At 35.6% G+C, this 19,526-nt stretch overlaps 1 protein-coding gene across 1 annotated transcript in view; it reads right to left on the reverse strand.

Annotated features, from left to right (window-relative positions):
• The window catches only part of LOC136042909 (small subunit processome component 20 homolog), a 127,803-nt gene that overhangs the window by 29,885 nt on the left and 78,392 nt on the right, over nt 1-19,526 (reverse strand). Inside the window, exons 19-20 of the mRNA XM_065727837.1 lie at nt 13,996-14,251; nt 4,327-4,492 (exon numbers count right to left, since the gene is read on the reverse strand). Coding sequence (XP_065583909.1) covers nt 4,327-4,492; nt 13,996-14,251 — 422 coding nt within the window. The remainder of the gene's footprint in view (nt 1-4,326; nt 4,493-13,995; nt 14,252-19,526) is intronic.

Consider the following 19,526-nt stretch of genomic DNA (forward strand, 5'->3'; position numbering starts at 1 on the left):
GCTTTCTTTTCTGACTTTCTCTATCAGCAGCAAGTTTTTTTGCATAGACTCTTTGAGCATCTTCATCGGCTTTTGCCATTGTAAGTTCATCAGTCATTTTAAACTTAAACATTAATAGATTTCTACGTGAACATATATGTCTTAAATATCTTTAATGACGTCACCGTCATAGCAAAAATGACGACAACTAACTTCATGACGCCAGTCGACACAGAAATATGACGTCACCTGATCCACAGACAGACAACTTATTTTTATATATATAGATAGATATAATTCTAAAATTGTCAGGTAATTTTTTATTTTGAAATAAAAACTAAAAATTATTGCTCAGACAACATAAATATTTTTGATATTTACATAATAGCTTTAGTGGTTCTGGACTGAAAACTAAATATGCTAATCAAATTGGGAATTGCAATCTTTTAGGTTGAAAAGGCAGATCCATTGGAATCATGAGAATGCGTGGAATAAGAAAAGCCTCACCCTCAAAAGGCCCTGTCAAGATTGTTGCCTCTATTACGTTATAACAGACATAACACGTCATTTGTGTCCCGGTGTCCCGGTCTGTAGTTTCGTTAGTCGACAAACATGACGTCAGACGACAAACAACTTCATGACGACATACAGCTCAATCCTTATAATGACGTCAGTCGACAAACATGACGTCAGTCGACACACAAACATGACGTCAGTCGACAGACAGACAAACAACTTATTTTTATACTAGCTGTTGGGGTGGCGCTTCGCGCCACCCCAACACCTAGTTGGTGGGGGCACTTCGCGCCCCCCAAGCCCCCCCGCGCGCGTAAGTCGTTACGCGCCATATTAGTTACGCGCCATTGTAGTTGTGTCCCTATGTCCCACCTGTGAATATAGATATATATATATATATATATATATATGTTTTTAACTACGTAAAACTTGCGAATATACAACATTCTTTGCTGTCCCATTGTCTGTGCATATAAATAGATTGCTTACCGACTCTTGAAAATGCAACATATAATGGTCCATGGGAAAACAATCCGTATTCAGATCTATACCTCATGATTCTAATGATTGCCCTTGAGCTTTGTTGATGGTGATTGCTAATCTACCATTCCCTGTGTCGCCATCGTCATTTATATATCCCCTTGTGCCCCCCGGCATCCCCTTTGTAGTTTTGTCCCTGTGTCCAGGTCGTCATTTGTGTCCCGGTGTCCCAGTCTGTGATTTCTCTTTGAGTGTCCCGGGCGTCATTTATATTCCATGTGTCCCGGTGTCTCGGTCGTCATTTATATCCCCCTGTGCCCCCCGGCGTCCCCGTTGTAGTTGTGTCCCTGTGTCCCGGTCGTCATTTATATTCCCTGTGTCCCGGTCGTCATTTGTATCCCGGTGTCCCGGTCTGTATATACATTCGTTTTTTAGTTTTGTTTTTCTCCTTTATTTTTTTCCTTTTTTATTTTTTTTCTTTTTTAGTTTATTTAGATTTTTAGATTTTTTAGTTTTTTTATTAGTTTTTATTTTTTTTTTTTTAGTTTTTTTGTAGTTTTTACCTTTTTTTTAGTTTTTTTAGTTTTTTTACTTATATCCTGGTCGTCATTTATACTCCCTGTGTCCCGGTCGTCATTTGTGTCCCGGTGCTTTGTTGATTGCTAATCGAACATTCCTTTTGTCCCGGTCGCTTTCTCTTTGAGTGTCGTCATTCATATTCCCTATGTGCCGGTGTCCCGGTCGTCATTTGTGTCCCGATGTCCCGGTCTGTATTTTCGTCAGTTGAAAACTTATGATGAAATAAATTTTTAATTTTTTCCCTTTTTTTGTTTTTAGTTTTTTTTTATTGGTTTTTACCTTTTTTTAGGTTTTTTAGTTTTTTTCTTTTTTCTTTTTAGTTATTTTTTTAAGTTTTTATCTTTTTAGTTTTTTTATTTTTATTTATATTTTTTTAGTTTTCTTTTTCTCCTTTATTTTTCAGTTTTTTCCTTTTTTTAGTTTTTTTTCTTTTTTAGTTCTTTTAGTTTTTACCTTTTTTAGTTTTTTTTAGTTTTTTTAGTTTTTTAGCTTTTTTTATTTTTTTTTATTAGTTTTTAGTTTATTTTATGGTTTTTTCCTTTTTTTAGTTTTTTTTTTTAGTTTTTTATCTTTTTTTAGTTTTTTTTTTAGTTTTTAAGCTTTTTTAGATTTTTTTATTCTGTTATCTTTTTTTTGTAGTTTTTACCTTCTTTAGATTTTTGCTTCTTTTATTTTTTTAGCTTTTTTAGTTTTTTTCGTTTTTTCTTTTTAGTTTTTTTGTAGTTTTTATCTTTTTTATTTTTTGGTATTTTTATTCATATTTTTTTAGTTTTGTTTTTCTCTTTTATTTTTCAGTCTTTTCCTTTTTTTAGTTTTTTTCTTTTTTAGTTTTTAGTTTTTTTTTAGTTTTTTACCTTTTTTTAGTTTTTTTAGTTTTTTTAGTTTTTTTAGTTTTTTAGATTTTTTAGTTTTTTTATTAGTTTTTAGTTTTTTTTGTAGTTTTTGCCTTTTTTTTAGTTTTTTCAGTTTTTTTTAGTTTTTAGTTTTTTACCTTTTTTTAGTTTTTTTTAGTTTTTTAGCTTTTTTAGTTTTTTTTCTTTTTAGTTTTTTTGTAGTTTTTACCTTTTTTAGTTTTTTTTCTTTTTAGTTTTTTTGTAGTTTTTACCTTTTTTAGTTTTTTTTCTTATTTTGTATTAGTGTGAAATAATTCAGACGTCATATGCGGACAAACATGACGTCACCTGATCCACAGATCCACAGATCCACACACAGACAACTTATTTTTATATATATAGATATATAAGAATATATATATCTGAAAAAACTAAAAAAAGGCAAAAACTACAAAAAAACTAAAAACTAATAAAAAAACTAAAAAAGCTAAAAAACTAAAAAAACTAAAAAAAGGTAAAAAACTAAAAAAAACTAAAAACTAAAAAAGAAAAAAACTAAAAAAAGGAAAAAACTGAAAAATAAAAGAGAAAAAGAAAACTAAAAAAATATAAATAAAAATAAAAAAACTAAAAAAGATAAAAACTACAAAAAAAACTAAAAAGAAAAAACGAAAAAAAACTAAAAAAGCTTAAAAAAAGGTAAAAACCAATAAAAAAACTAAAAAGAAAAAAAGGAAAAAAAAAACTAAAAATTTCTGTTGAAGAGGGGGCAACCCCCCTCCCCATATACGTGGTTATTGATATTCTTTTTAAGTTTTGACGTTGCTCCGGTTCGACATCCACGGAAAAATTGAGTCGGCAAAGAGAAAGTAAAACGAAATAAAAATAATTTCGCATAGGTATTCTGGCAAATTCCCCCTGGGGAAAATTACCCCTGAAAAGTTCACCGCACGGAAACTTCCCTGTCCATGGAAAATTCTCCCCACAAAACATCTCCTCATAAGAAAATTCATCTCCCCCTCCCCTCTATAGAAAACTCTAAAGTAGGATTCTCTGATACGCTGAATCAGATGGTGAGACTCGTTAAGATTCTTTGATTTTAAGGGGGTATTTCTTTTTTATCCCCAAAATCAGGCAAATTTTCTCAGGCTTGTAGATTTTGATCAAAATTCCGTCTTCTAGAGCTTTGATTACTATTGAACCGTGTCACTCCTTATTTACAGTTCGTTATCACGAACTATTTGACAGCATCACCTTAGTTCGAAATGATTACAAATTACAAATAATTACAAACCATTTCAATTCTCAACCATGTTTATCTTGTAAAAAAGCGATTTAAAACAAGATTACCGGATTAATGCTCTTGTAATTCCTTAAAAAATGCTCCTCTTGTAATTCCTTAAAAAAATTAAATGTCACAAATCGTTTTGTTTAAAAATTGCTGTTTCATTTGTCCTTCTAATCCTTGTGTACGCCTGACCTTTTTGGGATCCTGGCATCTTCAATGACTGGTCAGATACAAAATAGGCAGTCCAAAACGGATGTCTAAGAGTGTGAAATACCTCTTTGGAGAGGCAATCTAGTCACTCTTAATGAAAGGAGAGCACAGATTTTCTTTGGTTGCGTCAACACTACTTTCCATTGCCCCCGGACAAATCCCTTTTAGACTAGTAAATTTCTCCCCCTTCGACTTCACTTTCCTCTTTCTGCTGCATTTTCGCCCCTATAGATCTTTCCACTGAAATATTTTTTGCAATTGTGATAGCAATTTTCCAGAAATAAATCTTATCTTACTTTAGACTGAGTAACTTTTTATTCTTCCTTTTATATTAAACAGAATATTCTACCAATCTTACATTATGGTTGATCTCATTTTATTCCTTTACTTGGCTAATTTTAACGCTAAAATCTCAAAAAAGAAAGAGAAATACACAATTACCTTTAAAAGGTGTGACCAAGGGCATCAGTCTTGTATGAGTAACAAACTTGGCAGTAATATTCAGCAGATCATAGCTCTTATTTCCTTTGGCCTCCTTGACTTTGGCCACTATCTGTGCAACCTCCTTCTCTTCTGACGTTTCTCCAAACAGCTCTTGGATACAAATCTAGAAATTCCGGAAATCACATCTTAGGATAGGATAAGATATTTATTTCAAAAAGATCACTATCACAAGCCCTCAAAGGGCCGAATTCGGACTTCGGAGTCGACTAACAAAGCAAACAAAGCAAAAAACACTAATAATAATGAATAATCAAATTATGAGTCAATAAAAAAAAAATCGGTCAAACTAAACTTGAACAAATACAAGTCAGAAAAAAAGGGAAGGGAAAAAAAAAATCTAATAATACAGAATCGAACAAGAAATAAACATATATATCTACAAATTAAAAGGGACACTAAAAAAAAGTCCGAAAACTCACAAAAAAAGAACGAAGCATAAAACACACGAAAAACACATATGAATTAAAAGGGAAACTAAACCAAAACAGCGGGGGGCAAGCAAATTAGTGCAACGACCTAAAGCACCTCACATGAAAAAAAAAGAAAAAAAAAGGAGAAACTAGTTGGCTATTTTATTTGTTTTTTCTGTGATGAAGGGGACAAAGGTTTTTTTTCATATCTGGAAGTAACTCAGCGAATGGGGGACAAAACTGGGATAGGCTCAGAAACAGCTCGAGGCTGTCGTAATCTGGATTGTGAGTGACGTTTGGGGGAAATACTTGCCGTCCGAGGGTTCGTTATTGCATTTTTTGAAAAACGTATGCACGACGACGACCTCCTTCGCTCAAGGGTTTCCAAACTAGCTTTTTTTAGGAGCAGAGGGTAAGGCACCTTGCCTTCTTTGAAAATTATTCGCAAGGCTCTTTTTTGGATTGACTCAATTTTGTCTGATTCTTCACGGGAGATGCCAGGGTGCCAAACTGGACAAGCATATTCAAGATGCGGGCGGACAAAAGACGTGTACAACCTTAAGGAGTGAGAAGGGGGGACGCTATATTTATTTAGGAGCTTAAGGAGGGTGATAGACTTATTAGCTATATGGATGATATCTTTAACGTGGATATCCCACGTTAAATTTGAAGAAATTGTGACTCCAAGTAATTTAACCGAGGACGCATAAATTTCAGGAGGGATAAGATTAAGAAAACAGGGCGTGGATTTGAGGAAACAAATCGGCATTATCATGGACTTAGAGGGGTTTACTGTCATATCTAGGTCCAAAACCTCACTTCCAATTTCATTGAGAATACTCATAGGGTCGCTTATGAAATTTCTGAAGCAACTTTCCACAATCGTTAGGTCATCAACAAATTTCCAACGGTCAGGAACTTCCTTCGAGAGGAGGTTAATCATGACTGAAAAAAGGAGGGGGCCTAGGAGAGTTCCTTGGGGTATGCCATTGTAGATAGGGAGAGGATTTGAGCTATGGTTCTGGTATTTAACCACCTGCGATCTATTTGTTAAAAAGGAGGCAACCAATTTTACCAGTAAGGGATCGATATTGAACTCGCTTTCTAGTTTCTCAATTAAAATATTGTGGTTAACAAGGTCAAAGGCTTTCTGAAGGTCAATGGAAATTAAATTTAGCCAGAAATTAGGCTTTTCGAGGATTTTCCCGATGTGGTCAATAAGAGAAACGAGGTAGTGGGAAGTAGAAGTTGATTTAAGGTTTCCGAATTGCTTCAGGTCAGTAAGAGGTAGGACTGTTTCCTTTAGCAAATCTGCAAGGAATCCTTCATACAATTTTGAAAAAATAGGAGTAAGCGTAATAGGTCGAACGCCTTCAAAGCCAGGCTTTCCGTTTTTCTTTTTCAAAGGGGTAATGAAACCCTGTTTCCAAATTGTTGGAATTTTCCCAGACTTAGTAATTTCGTTAAACAGGACAGACAAGGGCTTAGACAGGAAGTCACCGAAGGCTCTAATAAGAGGAAACGGGATATCCAAAGGACAAACACTTGTCTTTCTTAGTTTATAAATTCTTCTTTCAATCTCAGACGGGGAAACAGTCGGGAAAAAGGGGGATGGGCTCCTGTTGATAATTGGATTGGCAATGCTGGAAGGCTCTGGACAATGGAAGCGAGAAATTTATTTAGACTATTTGCAGTAACATCAAGGGGCTCTGGTAAGTTGAAATTAAGCTGGTCAAGACTCCTGCCACATAGCTTTTTAACCTCGGAATACCAGTTTTTGGGCTTATTAATGAACAATTCAACGATCTTATTTTTGTAGTGCGATTGTGCCAATTTACGAATTTCTCTTTTAATTGATTTTCTTAGTATATTGGCTTTATCGAGTTTACCATTTTTAAACAGCTTCAATTTGGTTCTAATTAGTGTTTTTATTGTTTGATTAATAAAGGGTTTACCACTTGAGCACCTTTTAAACCTTTTTCTGGGAAACAAATTTGATATTTATCAATTAGCTTTTTATGAAACGTGGCTGTTTTATCATCAAGGTTTTGTAAACTATAAATGTCGGACCAATCTTCAGTACTCAGCCACATACCGAAAGAAAGAAGACCAGAATTTTGAAGAGGGAGGTAAGTGCTATAAGCTATTGAGAAAGTATGCTTAAAATTTGAGGAGGGGGACAAAAGAATGGAAAGATGATAACTCCCACCTAATGGGGGCAAGTTGAGGGAGGGCTGTAAAAATTGTACATATTAGTTAAAATAACATCAAGAGAGGTATTCCCCCGAGTCGTCGGTGTTTTAACAATTTGCTTTACTTTAAGTGAAGCACAAAAAGAATCCATTTTAAGGTCGTTGGCATCGCCAACGAAAAAAAGGCCAGCATTGGGGTATTTAGAAATAACAAAATCAGCACTTGCCTGTAATTGCTGGATAAAATTACGTTTTGACTCGATATTTTGATTTGGGGAGTAATAGAAAACAGCTATTGCAATAATACTAAATGGACGAAGGAATACTTTTGGTCTAACACTTAGCCAGAGGATTTCATCATACTCGGATAAGTTAGGGACTTGAATAACCTTTGGGTAAAGGTGACTCTTAGTAAAAAAAAACCAAACTCCGCCACCTTTTTTCCCGAGCGGGTGGTCTGAAGGACGGAGTTTAATAAACTCTGAATAATTTGTCAGGCGTAGGGACCCTGGGTCATGGGATTGAACTTCAGTAACAGCTATAATATCTATCAAATTTGATTCTGAAACCACCTCGAGTTCAGTAAGCTTTTCAAAATTAAGACTTTCAGCATTAGTAACTAAAAGTTTAGGAAAAACAAACCGATTGGGGAATCGCGACAGGGAGACTTGGTGGGTTTGAGAATTTCCTGGGTAGGGTTTTAATTTAATTTTATTATGCTTTGGAGAAGAAGGGTAAGAGAAGGATTTGCTTTGGGGATTTGGATGTGGGGGACGGGCAAGGATATGGACGAAGCACGAGGACTTATTATATGACAATTATTGAATGCAAAAAGTCTCAGACCTGAGTCACGTTAACAGGGTAGGTACGAAGGATAAAACGAATGGCCTGGGGGTGGGGTCTCGTAAGGTGCTGGGAAAGGGTGGCTGGGTGGGAAGAGTGATTCATGTCCGTCAAGAAATTGCTGGTTTGCGGCAGAGTAGGGAGGGTATGGGGCAGCATACTGTAAGGGGGAAGGAAATAGGACTTCTGTATACGGAGAGGAGGAGGAGATAACAAGGGGTAAGGGGGGAGTATGTAATCGGGAAGGGATTATTAATTGTTGAGCTGAAAATGCAGGGGGATAAGAATGGAAGTCGACAGGAACCGGACCAAGGGGAGGAGGGGGTCGTGAGTGCTTTCGACGCTGCCCTAAAAAAAGTTGGGTTTTAAACTTATCCCCCGCGTCTGATGATACATGAGCAAAATTACACGACTTAAAATGCTTAGTAAATTTAGCAGGATTAAGGTGGCTTCTGGGCAGCCCAGTTTTGTAGAACCTACTACGACCTTTAATGGGCGATTCAATATGAGCTTTTGTACAGCCAAAGCACCTTCCACTTGAAAATTTTTTACAAATATCAACATGGGGGTATTTACACAGATTATTTGTACAACGGCTAAAACCATAAAATTTACAAATGTGTAGATATTTACAATTACTAGAAATACATCTACTATCTAAGAAGTTAAAACACACATTAGGTTTATTAGGCGTAAAAACATTAAGCTCATTTTTTTGAATATTTGATTGCATTGTGTAAGAATTTCCGCCGTTCAACTGTCAGTTCAACTGCATTGTCACTTTTTAAAGATGTGTCATTAACTCTGGATTTCAACAATAAATTATCTTCGGTTGAAGCGAGGTCAGTATGATTAGATTGTGTAACCTTTTTAATCCCTTGAGAAAATTCTGACGAAGGAAGTACACTAGCACTTGCTTGATGAACCGAAGAATTTTGGTAATGAATATTTGGAGCGGAAGTATCAGCTAAATGAGGAATTCTGGGCGGTGTAGGGGAATTTAAAGTATGTATAGCTTCAACAATTGCGAGCTGAAAACCGACTTTTAACAATTTGATTTCTTTGTCCTTGAAGAGGTCACTATTCTGGCGCTCGTAAAGATCAGACAAGCTATCATAAAGAAATTCGAGATTAATAATCCGTTTCTTGAGATTGACGATTTCTGCATCTTTTTTAGGCAATCTTCACAGGTATGGGGCTCAAACACACTAGCCTTTTTTGCATTGCACGTCAATTCATCTTTACTGGAGCAAGAAATTTGTGGGGTAATTTGGGGTTGATGGTAGGTGGTAATTTTTGTAGAATCAATCGATCCAGGGGAACTATTTTAATCATTATTCGAAACACGAGGTATGGATGGGGAATTAACAATACCAATTGGAACGATCACTTCCAGTTGATTATCATTGGAATTAGTTGAATTTTCTTCAATAGAAATAAGGTGGGATTTTTTTAACCTCGGGTGGTTGGATCACTTCAGGTTGGTTATCGTTGGTAATAATCTCGTCATTTACGACCATTGTTGATCGGCACTGTACGCATAACCATTTAGGGTTTTTTAGGCGACTACTTTTTGTGATGCCAGCACAAGCTGGGTGCAACCATGCATTGCACTTAGAACACTGGAATGACCCAGTTCCACATTTTCTGTAGCAATTATTACAAGGATGGGACATTCTAGGCTAAGGAACAAGAACGAGACACAGATCTTGAATTGGAAACTATATCTTCTACTAAAACCTGGTTGCCTAATCCAGGATTAGCACTGGTACTTGCTAGAGAAAAGTTCAACAAGGCTGATCTCGCGTCTTCACTTAAAAATCACAGGTGTCATTTATTAAAAATGAGACGTCTTGACAGGTCAAGATCTAAATGAAGACTGTACATCTTGCGAATTACTGGTTTTAAACAAACATGTGGTAGAGTCCTCTCCACCTCAACCCTCCCCCTCATTTCTCTTCATCTTCTCTGAATAAACCGGAGAGTATGTATGGCCTTTAAGTATGGACACCTCCCTAGACGTAGGTTATGCTCTTTGAAGAAGAGCAAAAAACTTTAATTGTCTCTTCTTGATCTGATTTTATAAAGAAAAGTGTGAATAATTCTTATGCTGGGCTATAATGTCTTCTGGTCATTAGACTTGGAAAGACGATAACTTCTTCAAACACGCCGATAATTTTTAAGACCAGTCTGTTTTTTCCATAATTAAACACGAAAAAATTTTTGAAAAAAAGAAACAAAAAATAAGGAAATATTTTTATCTATAATAGTGAAAAATTAGCAAGCAAAGCATACCATAGACTACGGGACCCACACCAGAATCCAACGGACATCCAGAATATCAACGGACAAAAACTAATAAAAATATATAAAACAAAAGCATAGACACTCCAAGTTTTAATGAAAATTGATACAACAATGGAATGACCCGAATTTTTAAAGCCTTATAAATTTTTTCTATAAATCTTTTGGACAGCTTAATGTTTCCCCATTTTCAGTAATGAATAATCCGTTATATGACAAAAGAAACTTATTACCTTACCTAAAAATTAATATAAACAAACTGATATGGTTCAATTGAACTTAAACTAAATAAGTTTGACAATTACTGCTTGGCCATGATCTCAAGCTTCAAAAAAAAACGAAACTTGGGGCATTTTTTTTAAAGGGAGCTACTTTACAATCACCCCATTTTTTAGCAAAAATTACACTAATCTTCGTGACTTCATAATTCTTTCTGCATTATTAATATACTTGTACAAGCTTAGGTTCACCACGAATTTTCATACTGTATTTGCATTGGATTACAAATCGTATCTAATATGGCAGTCCATCATCATACTTTCTGAAAATTCGTTCCCATTAAAAATTTTAACACGAAACTATTTTTTTTTATACTACATCGACGTTGGTATAAAAATTCCCTTTAATTTAATATTTACATCGTTTTATTCAATTGTACAAATTCTATTAAAAAGAGAAAATGAGGCTGATTTTGAAAATCGAGCCAAAAACTAAGGGATACTGACGAGACTCTAGACCAATGATTCCAAACGTGGGACTCCCTAGACCGATGATTCTCAACGTGGGATTTCCTAGACCGTTGATTCCTTAGACCCAAGACCGATGATTCCCAACATGGGACTCCCTAGACCGATGATTCCCTAGACCCTAGACCGATGATTCTCAACGTGGGACTCCCTAGACCGATGATTCCCTAGACCTTAGACCGTTGGCTCCCAACGCGAGACTCCCTAGACCGATGATTCCCAACGTGGGACTCTCTAGACCGACTATCGATGATTCCCTAGATCCTAGACCGATGATTCCCAATGTGGGACTCCTAGAACGATGACCAATGATTCCCTAGACTCTAGACCGATGATTCCCAATTTAGAAAAAAGTTTTCAAAATTAATTTGTGTTTGTTTTTAATTTACATCGTCTTTTTCATCGGATTTTTTTTTTTTTTATATTTTGGGTTTTTTCTATAAGAATCCACAGTTTGGTTTGCTATTTGTATGTTGGAGAAATTTTTTCGGCAATTTTTAACAAGGTCAAGCTGACCTGAAGAGTAAAACTTAATATCATTTAAAAAAAAGTCCATCTACACTCTTTTGATTTAGTTAAATTCTTAGAGCAAAAGTAGTAATAGTATTCAACCTGAAAGTTTCAACTTTATACCCTCAGTTGTCCTTGGGATATTGCTGATATATCTTATTGGCAACTAGCATACGCACTGTGCCTTTTGATTTAGTTTTAAAGCAAAATTTATTTTTAAAGTATAATGGGCAAATTGTATAACTGTGGGGGTTTAACTTACCCAATATCCCTACAGACATAGCTACTGAACTGTTCAACTACGCTGAACAAAATGGCTGTCCAAAATGTTGACTGGATGTGTTTGAAAAATTAATGGGCTCAGGAGGCAAAATCACTTTTGACTCTTAAAAGGGCACCATAATTTTTAATATCCAATCGAATTAGCTCATTGCTTGCTATGATAGAGTGGAGCTCCCTATGACATTACTTATATGCCTTTTTAAAAACCTCGACGTATATAGTTTTTTTGTTTATTTGATCTTTCCCTCTAAGTATTCTCTTAAAGCTCGAACTTAATACCTTAGTCCTTGAGATACGTCCTTTTGGCATTCTGTATGCGCAAAGTGTGTTTTGATTTAGTTCAAACTCTCCCTCAATATTCTGTCAAATTTTCACCTTCATATGCGTAGCCTTACTAGCACTAGCATCACATTAGTAATGGTAGTAGTAGAAGCGGTAGTAGCTCCTGTTGTATTAGTAGAAGTAGTAGTATAAGTAGTAGAAGCAGAATTAATAACAGCAGTAGCAGGTACGATTTAGTTTTTATTCCTTTCCTGCAATAGAATTTGCTAACCATTCAAATAAAGCTGACATCTGAAGAGATTGAAATTCAATCCCAAATTGCACTTTATTTGAAACTGAACTTGGTCGGCCAAAACAAATGCTAAAAATTGTTGATTAGAGAGACATGGAGCCTATTCGCTTCCTATATATGTTCCTGAGGCTAGACTGGAGAAAAAAGTATGGAAGAAATTAATAAGGAGAAAAAAGCAAGCATATTTCTTACTTCTATTTTCATTACTGTTTCTTTATTTTGCTTTATTTTCTTTTTCTTCGCTTTGACTAAGTTAACGTGTGCCCATCTTCCCCACGACACAGTATTTTTCTAATATTATATTTATCCGCATAAATTTGTTCCTAAAATTCATTTAAACACTTTCTCTCTAGAAGTATTAGAATTTTTTGTAAAGATCGTAAAGCACCCACGTTTCAGATCCCTTCTAACTGCCGTCGTCATTACTTCTATATTCCTATCTTAATTCTAAGACTTGTCTTCTTATCTATCCGAAATATGCTAAATAAGTTTATATTATTCTACTACGCCCTGCAATTCTTATCTAAGGATTATTTTTCTTTTATTAAAACGCTGTTTTCTCTCGAAATGTTTAAGAATGTTTTCCATTTTTTCCTAGAAGAATGGCGAAAATTCTAAATTACCAGTTGTGCCTTTGGTTTGCATCTTGGCTGCAACGACGTTTGTAAAATAAAAAACAATGAAGCTACTGTTAGATATTACATTTCAACATGTCAGATTCGTCAAGTGGAAGTGGGTGCAGGAGTAGGCCAGGCGAAGTGGATAGGTAGTCTCAAGGCCGCATACGAGCCGCTCCTTAGTCGTGGGTACAATCCTCACACCTGACAAAATTTTTATTCAAACTCTTTATCTTTTGAAGGTTTTTTTTTTGTCATAAATACATTTCTAGTCAAACTCTTTCACCCTTTGGCTGGCTACTTTAAAGCCTTAATTATAAAAAAAAGAAACATTACTCATGTGAATGAAGTCACATTCAAGTGCAATTAAAGAGAGAAAAAAGATAAATGATAGTACTGCAACGATGTCATTTATTGTATAAACGGTGTTTTATTCAGACAATTTTTTTATTAGCATAAATATGCCTAGAGGACGACCCGTAAAAAGCTATTAAGTTAATGGGATTATAAGTTTTCTTCTGGTGAATGCACGTAAAACTTCGAATAAAAAAATTCAAATGTTACGAGAGGGGAATTAGGATTACCGAAATGCTTAGGTGGGACATGGCCCAAAATCAGTTGGGAGCCACTGCCCTAGATACTTTCTCCTAATAAACTGAAATCGGTGGCAAAAGAAAACAAAAGACAACCAGTGCTGTTTCTTCTGAAACATAAAACAATGTGCATGGCTGGCCGCATTGTAAGCCAGTTTACTGCCCCTTTCAAGCAAAACTACTTTTATAGTGTTAAATTATATTTTTTCTCTTAGGAAAAAAAAAGGGAAGATGGAAAGGTATACAGCAGTTCCGTAAAAATACGTCTAGGAAGGTTCGGGGAAAAAAGAAAATCCCTGGAAATTTCAAGCACAGTTAAGGAACCATGAAGATTAAGAAGTGACATGATTCCAACAATTAGAATGTAGTTGCTTGTATAGTCTAGGCCCCTTTTGCTATAAACATTCAAAAATTCGTAAAAGGGTATGAACCTGACTTTAAGTACTATCACCTTTTATGTGATGGATCTTAAAACCCAGAATTGATTTTTTCGGTAAAAGAATTAAATTTTAAAAAAGTCAAGAAAAACATTTACCTTAACAATGTCAGTAACAATAGGATCAAAGTCACCTGGTTTGATTTGTGGCATCAAACCGTGTACTATTGCGTGCAACGTGAAGATCAACACATGTACTTGAAAACCTCGCTTCAATATGGCACTACTTTCTCGGATGAAAGCTGGCAAAAAAGTGGGTCCAAGAAAAACCATAATCTTTACAAGGGTGTCTCGCGCAGTCACACGGATGCTGTCAGCTCGAGACTTCAGAAAAGTACAAATCTTCATAAAGATACTGAAATAAAAAACAACAGAGAAAGCTTTAATTAAAGCAGAGTTTCAAAGGCGGAAATACTGGTACTCCTTGGAAGGATGGAAGTCAAATGCTGACGGTTAAAGCTAACTTTATAGATCCCGAAGATTTATGCAACTAAAAGTTTTAATGCCTATACTTCTATGTAGAAGAGAGTTCTTTCTAAAGTGAGTTATAAAGTGATAAAGGTTTATAGTTGTTTATCTGTTAACCACGTTCGCAGCGGCGTATATACTTTAGAAATTGGGAGACTAGTCCTGAATATGAAAAACAATGTTTCAGTTCATTTAGCTCAATATTTTTAAGTGAATTCCCATTTCAAAGACTCCAACATAATTTATCTAAGAAAAAGTTCTACGTTACTGCCTTCGGGGGCTAAAAAAGAAGAAAAAATGTCTATCGCAAAAATTGAGATAGTTTTACCTTAACACCCTTAGCGTCATTATTTACTGTAATTCTTTTTTTCCCTAGTAGAATGGCAACAAATTTTAAATGCTGAAGTACCAGTTGTGCCTTTTGTTTGCATTTTGGCTGCAACAGCGTTTGTAAAACGGAAAATAATGAAGATACTGTTAGATATTACGTTTCAACATATTAGGTTGGCCAAGCGGAAGTGGGAGCAGGAGTAGGCCAGGCGACGTGGATAGGTAGTCTCAAGGCCGCATACGAGCCGCTCCTTAGTCATGGGTAAAACCCTCACACCTGATGAATTTTTTATTCAACCTCTTAATCTTATGAATGGATTTTTTGTTGTAAATACATTTCTAGTCAAACTTTTTGGGCAAGTATATTTAAGATTTGCTTAAATATCCCAATAGCTCAAGGTTAAATAAACTTGGTATTCTTTTTCACACCAAAATGAACGTACACTATTTAAATACATATTACACATCACATAGTAAGGGCTAGGGTTGCCGTTACTCTATTTACATACATAACTCTAATAATGAGTTTTGGACAGCTTTTAATTTCTAAAATGCAGCATCATGGTATTCTACCTATTCATGCAGCTCCATCAAAATCTATAAAGCAAGATAAGTTAGTTCTAGTTAAAGATATATATCCTCATGTTGAACTATTCCCTTGAAAAAGCCTTAAAGCGTCATCATCTTGTCCAAAATCTAAGGATTCTATATGAGAATGATTTGAGCGAACTTCTAATTATATAGAAAAGAGTGCAAGCGATCCAGTGGTTGTTTGCATATTTCACCAATGTTACTACGCAAATAAATTTCACTTATCAAAGCATGAAAGAACAAAAATTTTCCCTTGGGATCGTTGTATCGTTTTTAGTATCTATGACGCATGCAAAATAAAAAAAAAATGACAAATGACTATAAGCACCTAAAGAAAATGACAAGAAAATGAATGTCATTAAAGAAAATGACATGGAAGCATAAACAAAAAAATCCCACTAATTAGCAAACAAAAATATGACTTAAAACTAAGAATAAAATGATAATTATGCAATTGCTCAATATAGATATTTCAGAAATTATACTAGGATAAGGAACGAGTTGTTGTGGATTCAGTAAAGAATCTAGAAAGGTGGAATTGAATTCCCGTCAAAGTTGAAATTACTGATTTACCACCCTTTAACTTTAAACTAAAGTATACAACGAGGATTATGGCAATGCGTAATTTAGATATACTAGAGGGCATAGGCATTGGAAAGTTCCTGCTTGCTACGGTACTGAATTACGTAGCAACACCATTAAGCAAAATATAATGACTGGGGAAAAGCTGGGAAAGAAGTTTTTTTGATGAATGAAAGTTCTTAAGCCCAACTGGCCAGACATGACAACAAACAACAAAGAGAGATAAAACTCAACAACAACAAAAAATCTCTAACGAGACTGTGGCCAGTAGAGAGAAAAGCGACAAAAGACTAAAATAACGCGGGTATTTGGCCTGTATCTAAACTAGGCGTCCTCAGCACAAGATAAAAAGAAAAAAACACTGAACTAAAAACAGATAAAACCACCACCAACAATAATACAATTGTTGCTACTGATCCACGTAGGAAAAAGAAGCTATTAGAGTTAGAACATCAAAAGCAACTGAGGAAAAATTATGAAAATTGAAACTAAGTTAACTATTCTGTTGCGAAATAATCATCTTGTTAGCTAATATTGAAGCACCTCTTTCTGGTCCAGTAGGTAATCTTGTCCCCTGGTGATTATGTAAAATTTTAATTCCCTTATTGACTATTGGTTCATTTTTCAAAAGACAATAATAAATTGGGTCAATATTTAAATTCCCCGTGTCTCTACTTATTGAAAGATTAGCAAACATATGTTTTTTTAATCTCTATAGCGACCCTCGCCCACTGAGAACCAGAGCTAAGAGCTCATATGGCACTTGTGACGAGGTCGAAAGAGCCAAGAACTCATATGGTATGAGCTCTAGCAAAGTTCTAAGAATCAATAGATTGCTTTAAAAGGAAAATCAGAGGCTGAATGCCAGTCGGGATTTAAAATAAGAGCTCTGAGTCACGAAGTCCTTCTAAATATCAAAATTCATTAAGATCCGATCACCCACTCGTAAGTTAAAAATACCTCAATTTTTCTAATTTTTTCTTCCCTTCAGCCCCCCAGTTGGTCGAATCGGGGAAAACGACTTTATCAAGTCAATTTGTGCAGCTCCCTGACACGCCTACCAATTTTCATCGTCTAGCACGTCCAGAAGCACCAAACTCGCCAAAGCACTGAACCCCACCACCTAACTCCACCAGAGAGAGCGGATCCAGTCCGGTTACGTCAATCACGTATCTACGACATTTATAAGCGTTTTCCAAGATTTCCGGTTTCCCCCTCCAGCTCCCCCTAATGTCAGCAGATCTGGTCGGGATTTGAAATAAGAGCTCTGAGACATGAGTTCCTTCTAAATATCAAATTTCATTAAGATCCAGTCACCCGTTCTTAAGTTAAAAATACCTCAATTTTTCTGATTTTTCCAAATTAACAACCCCCAGCCCCCTCAAAGAGAACGGATCCGTACTAATTATGTCAATCTCGTATCTATTGTGCTTATTCTTCCCATCAAGTTTCATCCCGATCTCTCTACTCTAAGCGTTTTCCAAGATTTCCGGTTTCCAAGATTTCTGTTTCCCCCCTCAAACCCTCTATGTCCCCAGATCCGATTCGAATTTAAAATGGAGCATCTGAGACATAAAATTCTTCTATATATCAAGTTTCATTAAGACCCGATCACTCATTCGTAAAATACCTCGATTTTCACGTTTTCCAAAAATTTCGGTTTTCCCCTCCAACTCCCTTCAATGTCACCGGATCTGGTCCAGATTTAAGTGAGAGTTCTAAAGCACAAGATCCTTCTAAATATCAAATTTCATTAAGATCTGATCACCCGTTCGTAAGTTACAAATGCCTCATTTTTTCTATTTTACACCAAGTTTCATCCTGATCTCTCCGCTTTAAGCGTTTTCCAAGATTTCTGTCCCCCCCCTGATGAAACTGGATCCAATCGGGATTTAAAATGAGAGATCTGAGTTTTGAGGTCCTTCTAAATATGAAATTTCATTAAGATACGATCACTCTTTCGTAAGTTAAAAATAACTCATTTTTAAAAATTTTCAGAATTAACCCTCCTCCCTCAACTCCCCCTAAGAGATTGGATCCGTCCCGGTTATTTCAATCATGTATCTAGGACTTACGATTATTTTTTTCATCAAGTTTCATCCCGATCCCTCCACTCTAAGCGTTTTGCAAGATTTTAGTTTCCCCTCCCCCAACTCCCCCCAATGTCACCGGATCCGGTCGGGATCTAAAAGAAGAGCTATGAGACACGGTATCCTTCCAAAAATAAAATTTCATTTAGATCCGATCATTCCTTCGTAAGTTGAAAATACCTCATTTTTTCTAATTTTTCAGAATTAAGCCCCACCCCCACAACTCCTTCAAAGAGAGCGGATCCACTCCGGTTGTGTCAATCACGTATCTAGGACTTGTGCTTATTTTTCCCACCAAGTTTCACCCCGATCCCTCAACTCTAATCGTTTTCCGAGATTTTAGGTCCCCCCCCCCAAATTTCAGCGATCTAGTCGGGATTTAAAACATGAGATCTGAAACACGATATCCTTCCAAACATAAAATTTCATTAAGATTCCATCATCCGTTCGTAATTTAAAAATACTTCATTTTTTCTATTTTTCCGAATTAACCGACCCCACACTCCCCCCCCCCCCAGATGGTCAAATCGCGGAAAAGACTATTTCTAATTTAATCTGGTCCGGTCCCTGATATGCCTGCCAAATTTCATCGTCCTAGCTTACCTGGAAGTGTCTAAAGAAGCAAAAACGGGACAGACAGATCGACAGACCGACAGAATTTGCGATTGCTATGTCACTTGGTTAATACCAAGTGCCATAAAAACCCCTATCATTAGAAATAGCCGTAGCCTCATCAAATTGTATAAAATGTTCAGGATGAAAGAATGTATGTTCAGCAAGAGGCGAAACAAAAGTTTCAGGAGGCTTTCTTAATTGTAGGGTTTTTTTCTATTGAGTTGCGATGCTCAATAAATCTTTCAGTAAGTTGTTGGTGAGTTCTTCCAATATAAAACTTTCCACAAGAACAAGGAATTTTATACACCCCACTAACTAAATCTCCCCGGGTTGAATCTTTCCCAGAATTAAGGAAACTACTTAATGGTTTCACTGATTGTAAACAAGTATCAATGTTATGTTTACCCAAAATTCGTTTAAGCATCTCCCCCAAAATAAGTATATAAGGCAAAGAAATGAACCTTTTCGGCCTATTTAATTCTGTACACTGTGAAACTCCAATAATCCTATTGTTATGTTAAGTGCGTCTATTTTTTATTATTTTATCAATGAATTTAATCGGGTTACTATTACAAAAAAAAAGTTCCCTCAAATACAACAATTCACAATCTAAAAACTCCTGGGAAAAAATTCTGAAAGCTCTATCCACCAGTGCAATAACAACCCATCGTTTCACTGAAATAGGGTGGCACGAATGAAAATTAAAATACCTATCACTGTGAGTAGGCTTTCTACATATTGAGAACAGTAAATGGAAATCACTTTTAATCAATAGGATATCAAGAAAAGGTAGTTTGTCATTTTCTTCAAACTCCACTAAATTTTACATTTTTATCAAATCTATTTAAATGTTTATGGAAAAGGCCTAAGGACTCTAAACCATGTTTCCAAATGCAAACCAAATCGTCCATGAATCTGCCCCAGAAACAAGGGGAGAGCCTAAAACTGTATATA

Source organism: Artemia franciscana, chromosome 2 (genome assembly GCF_032884065.1).
Source record: "Artemia franciscana chromosome 2, ASM3288406v1, whole genome shotgun sequence".
NCBI lineage: Eukaryota > Metazoa > Arthropoda > Branchiopoda > Anostraca > Artemiidae > Artemia > Artemia franciscana.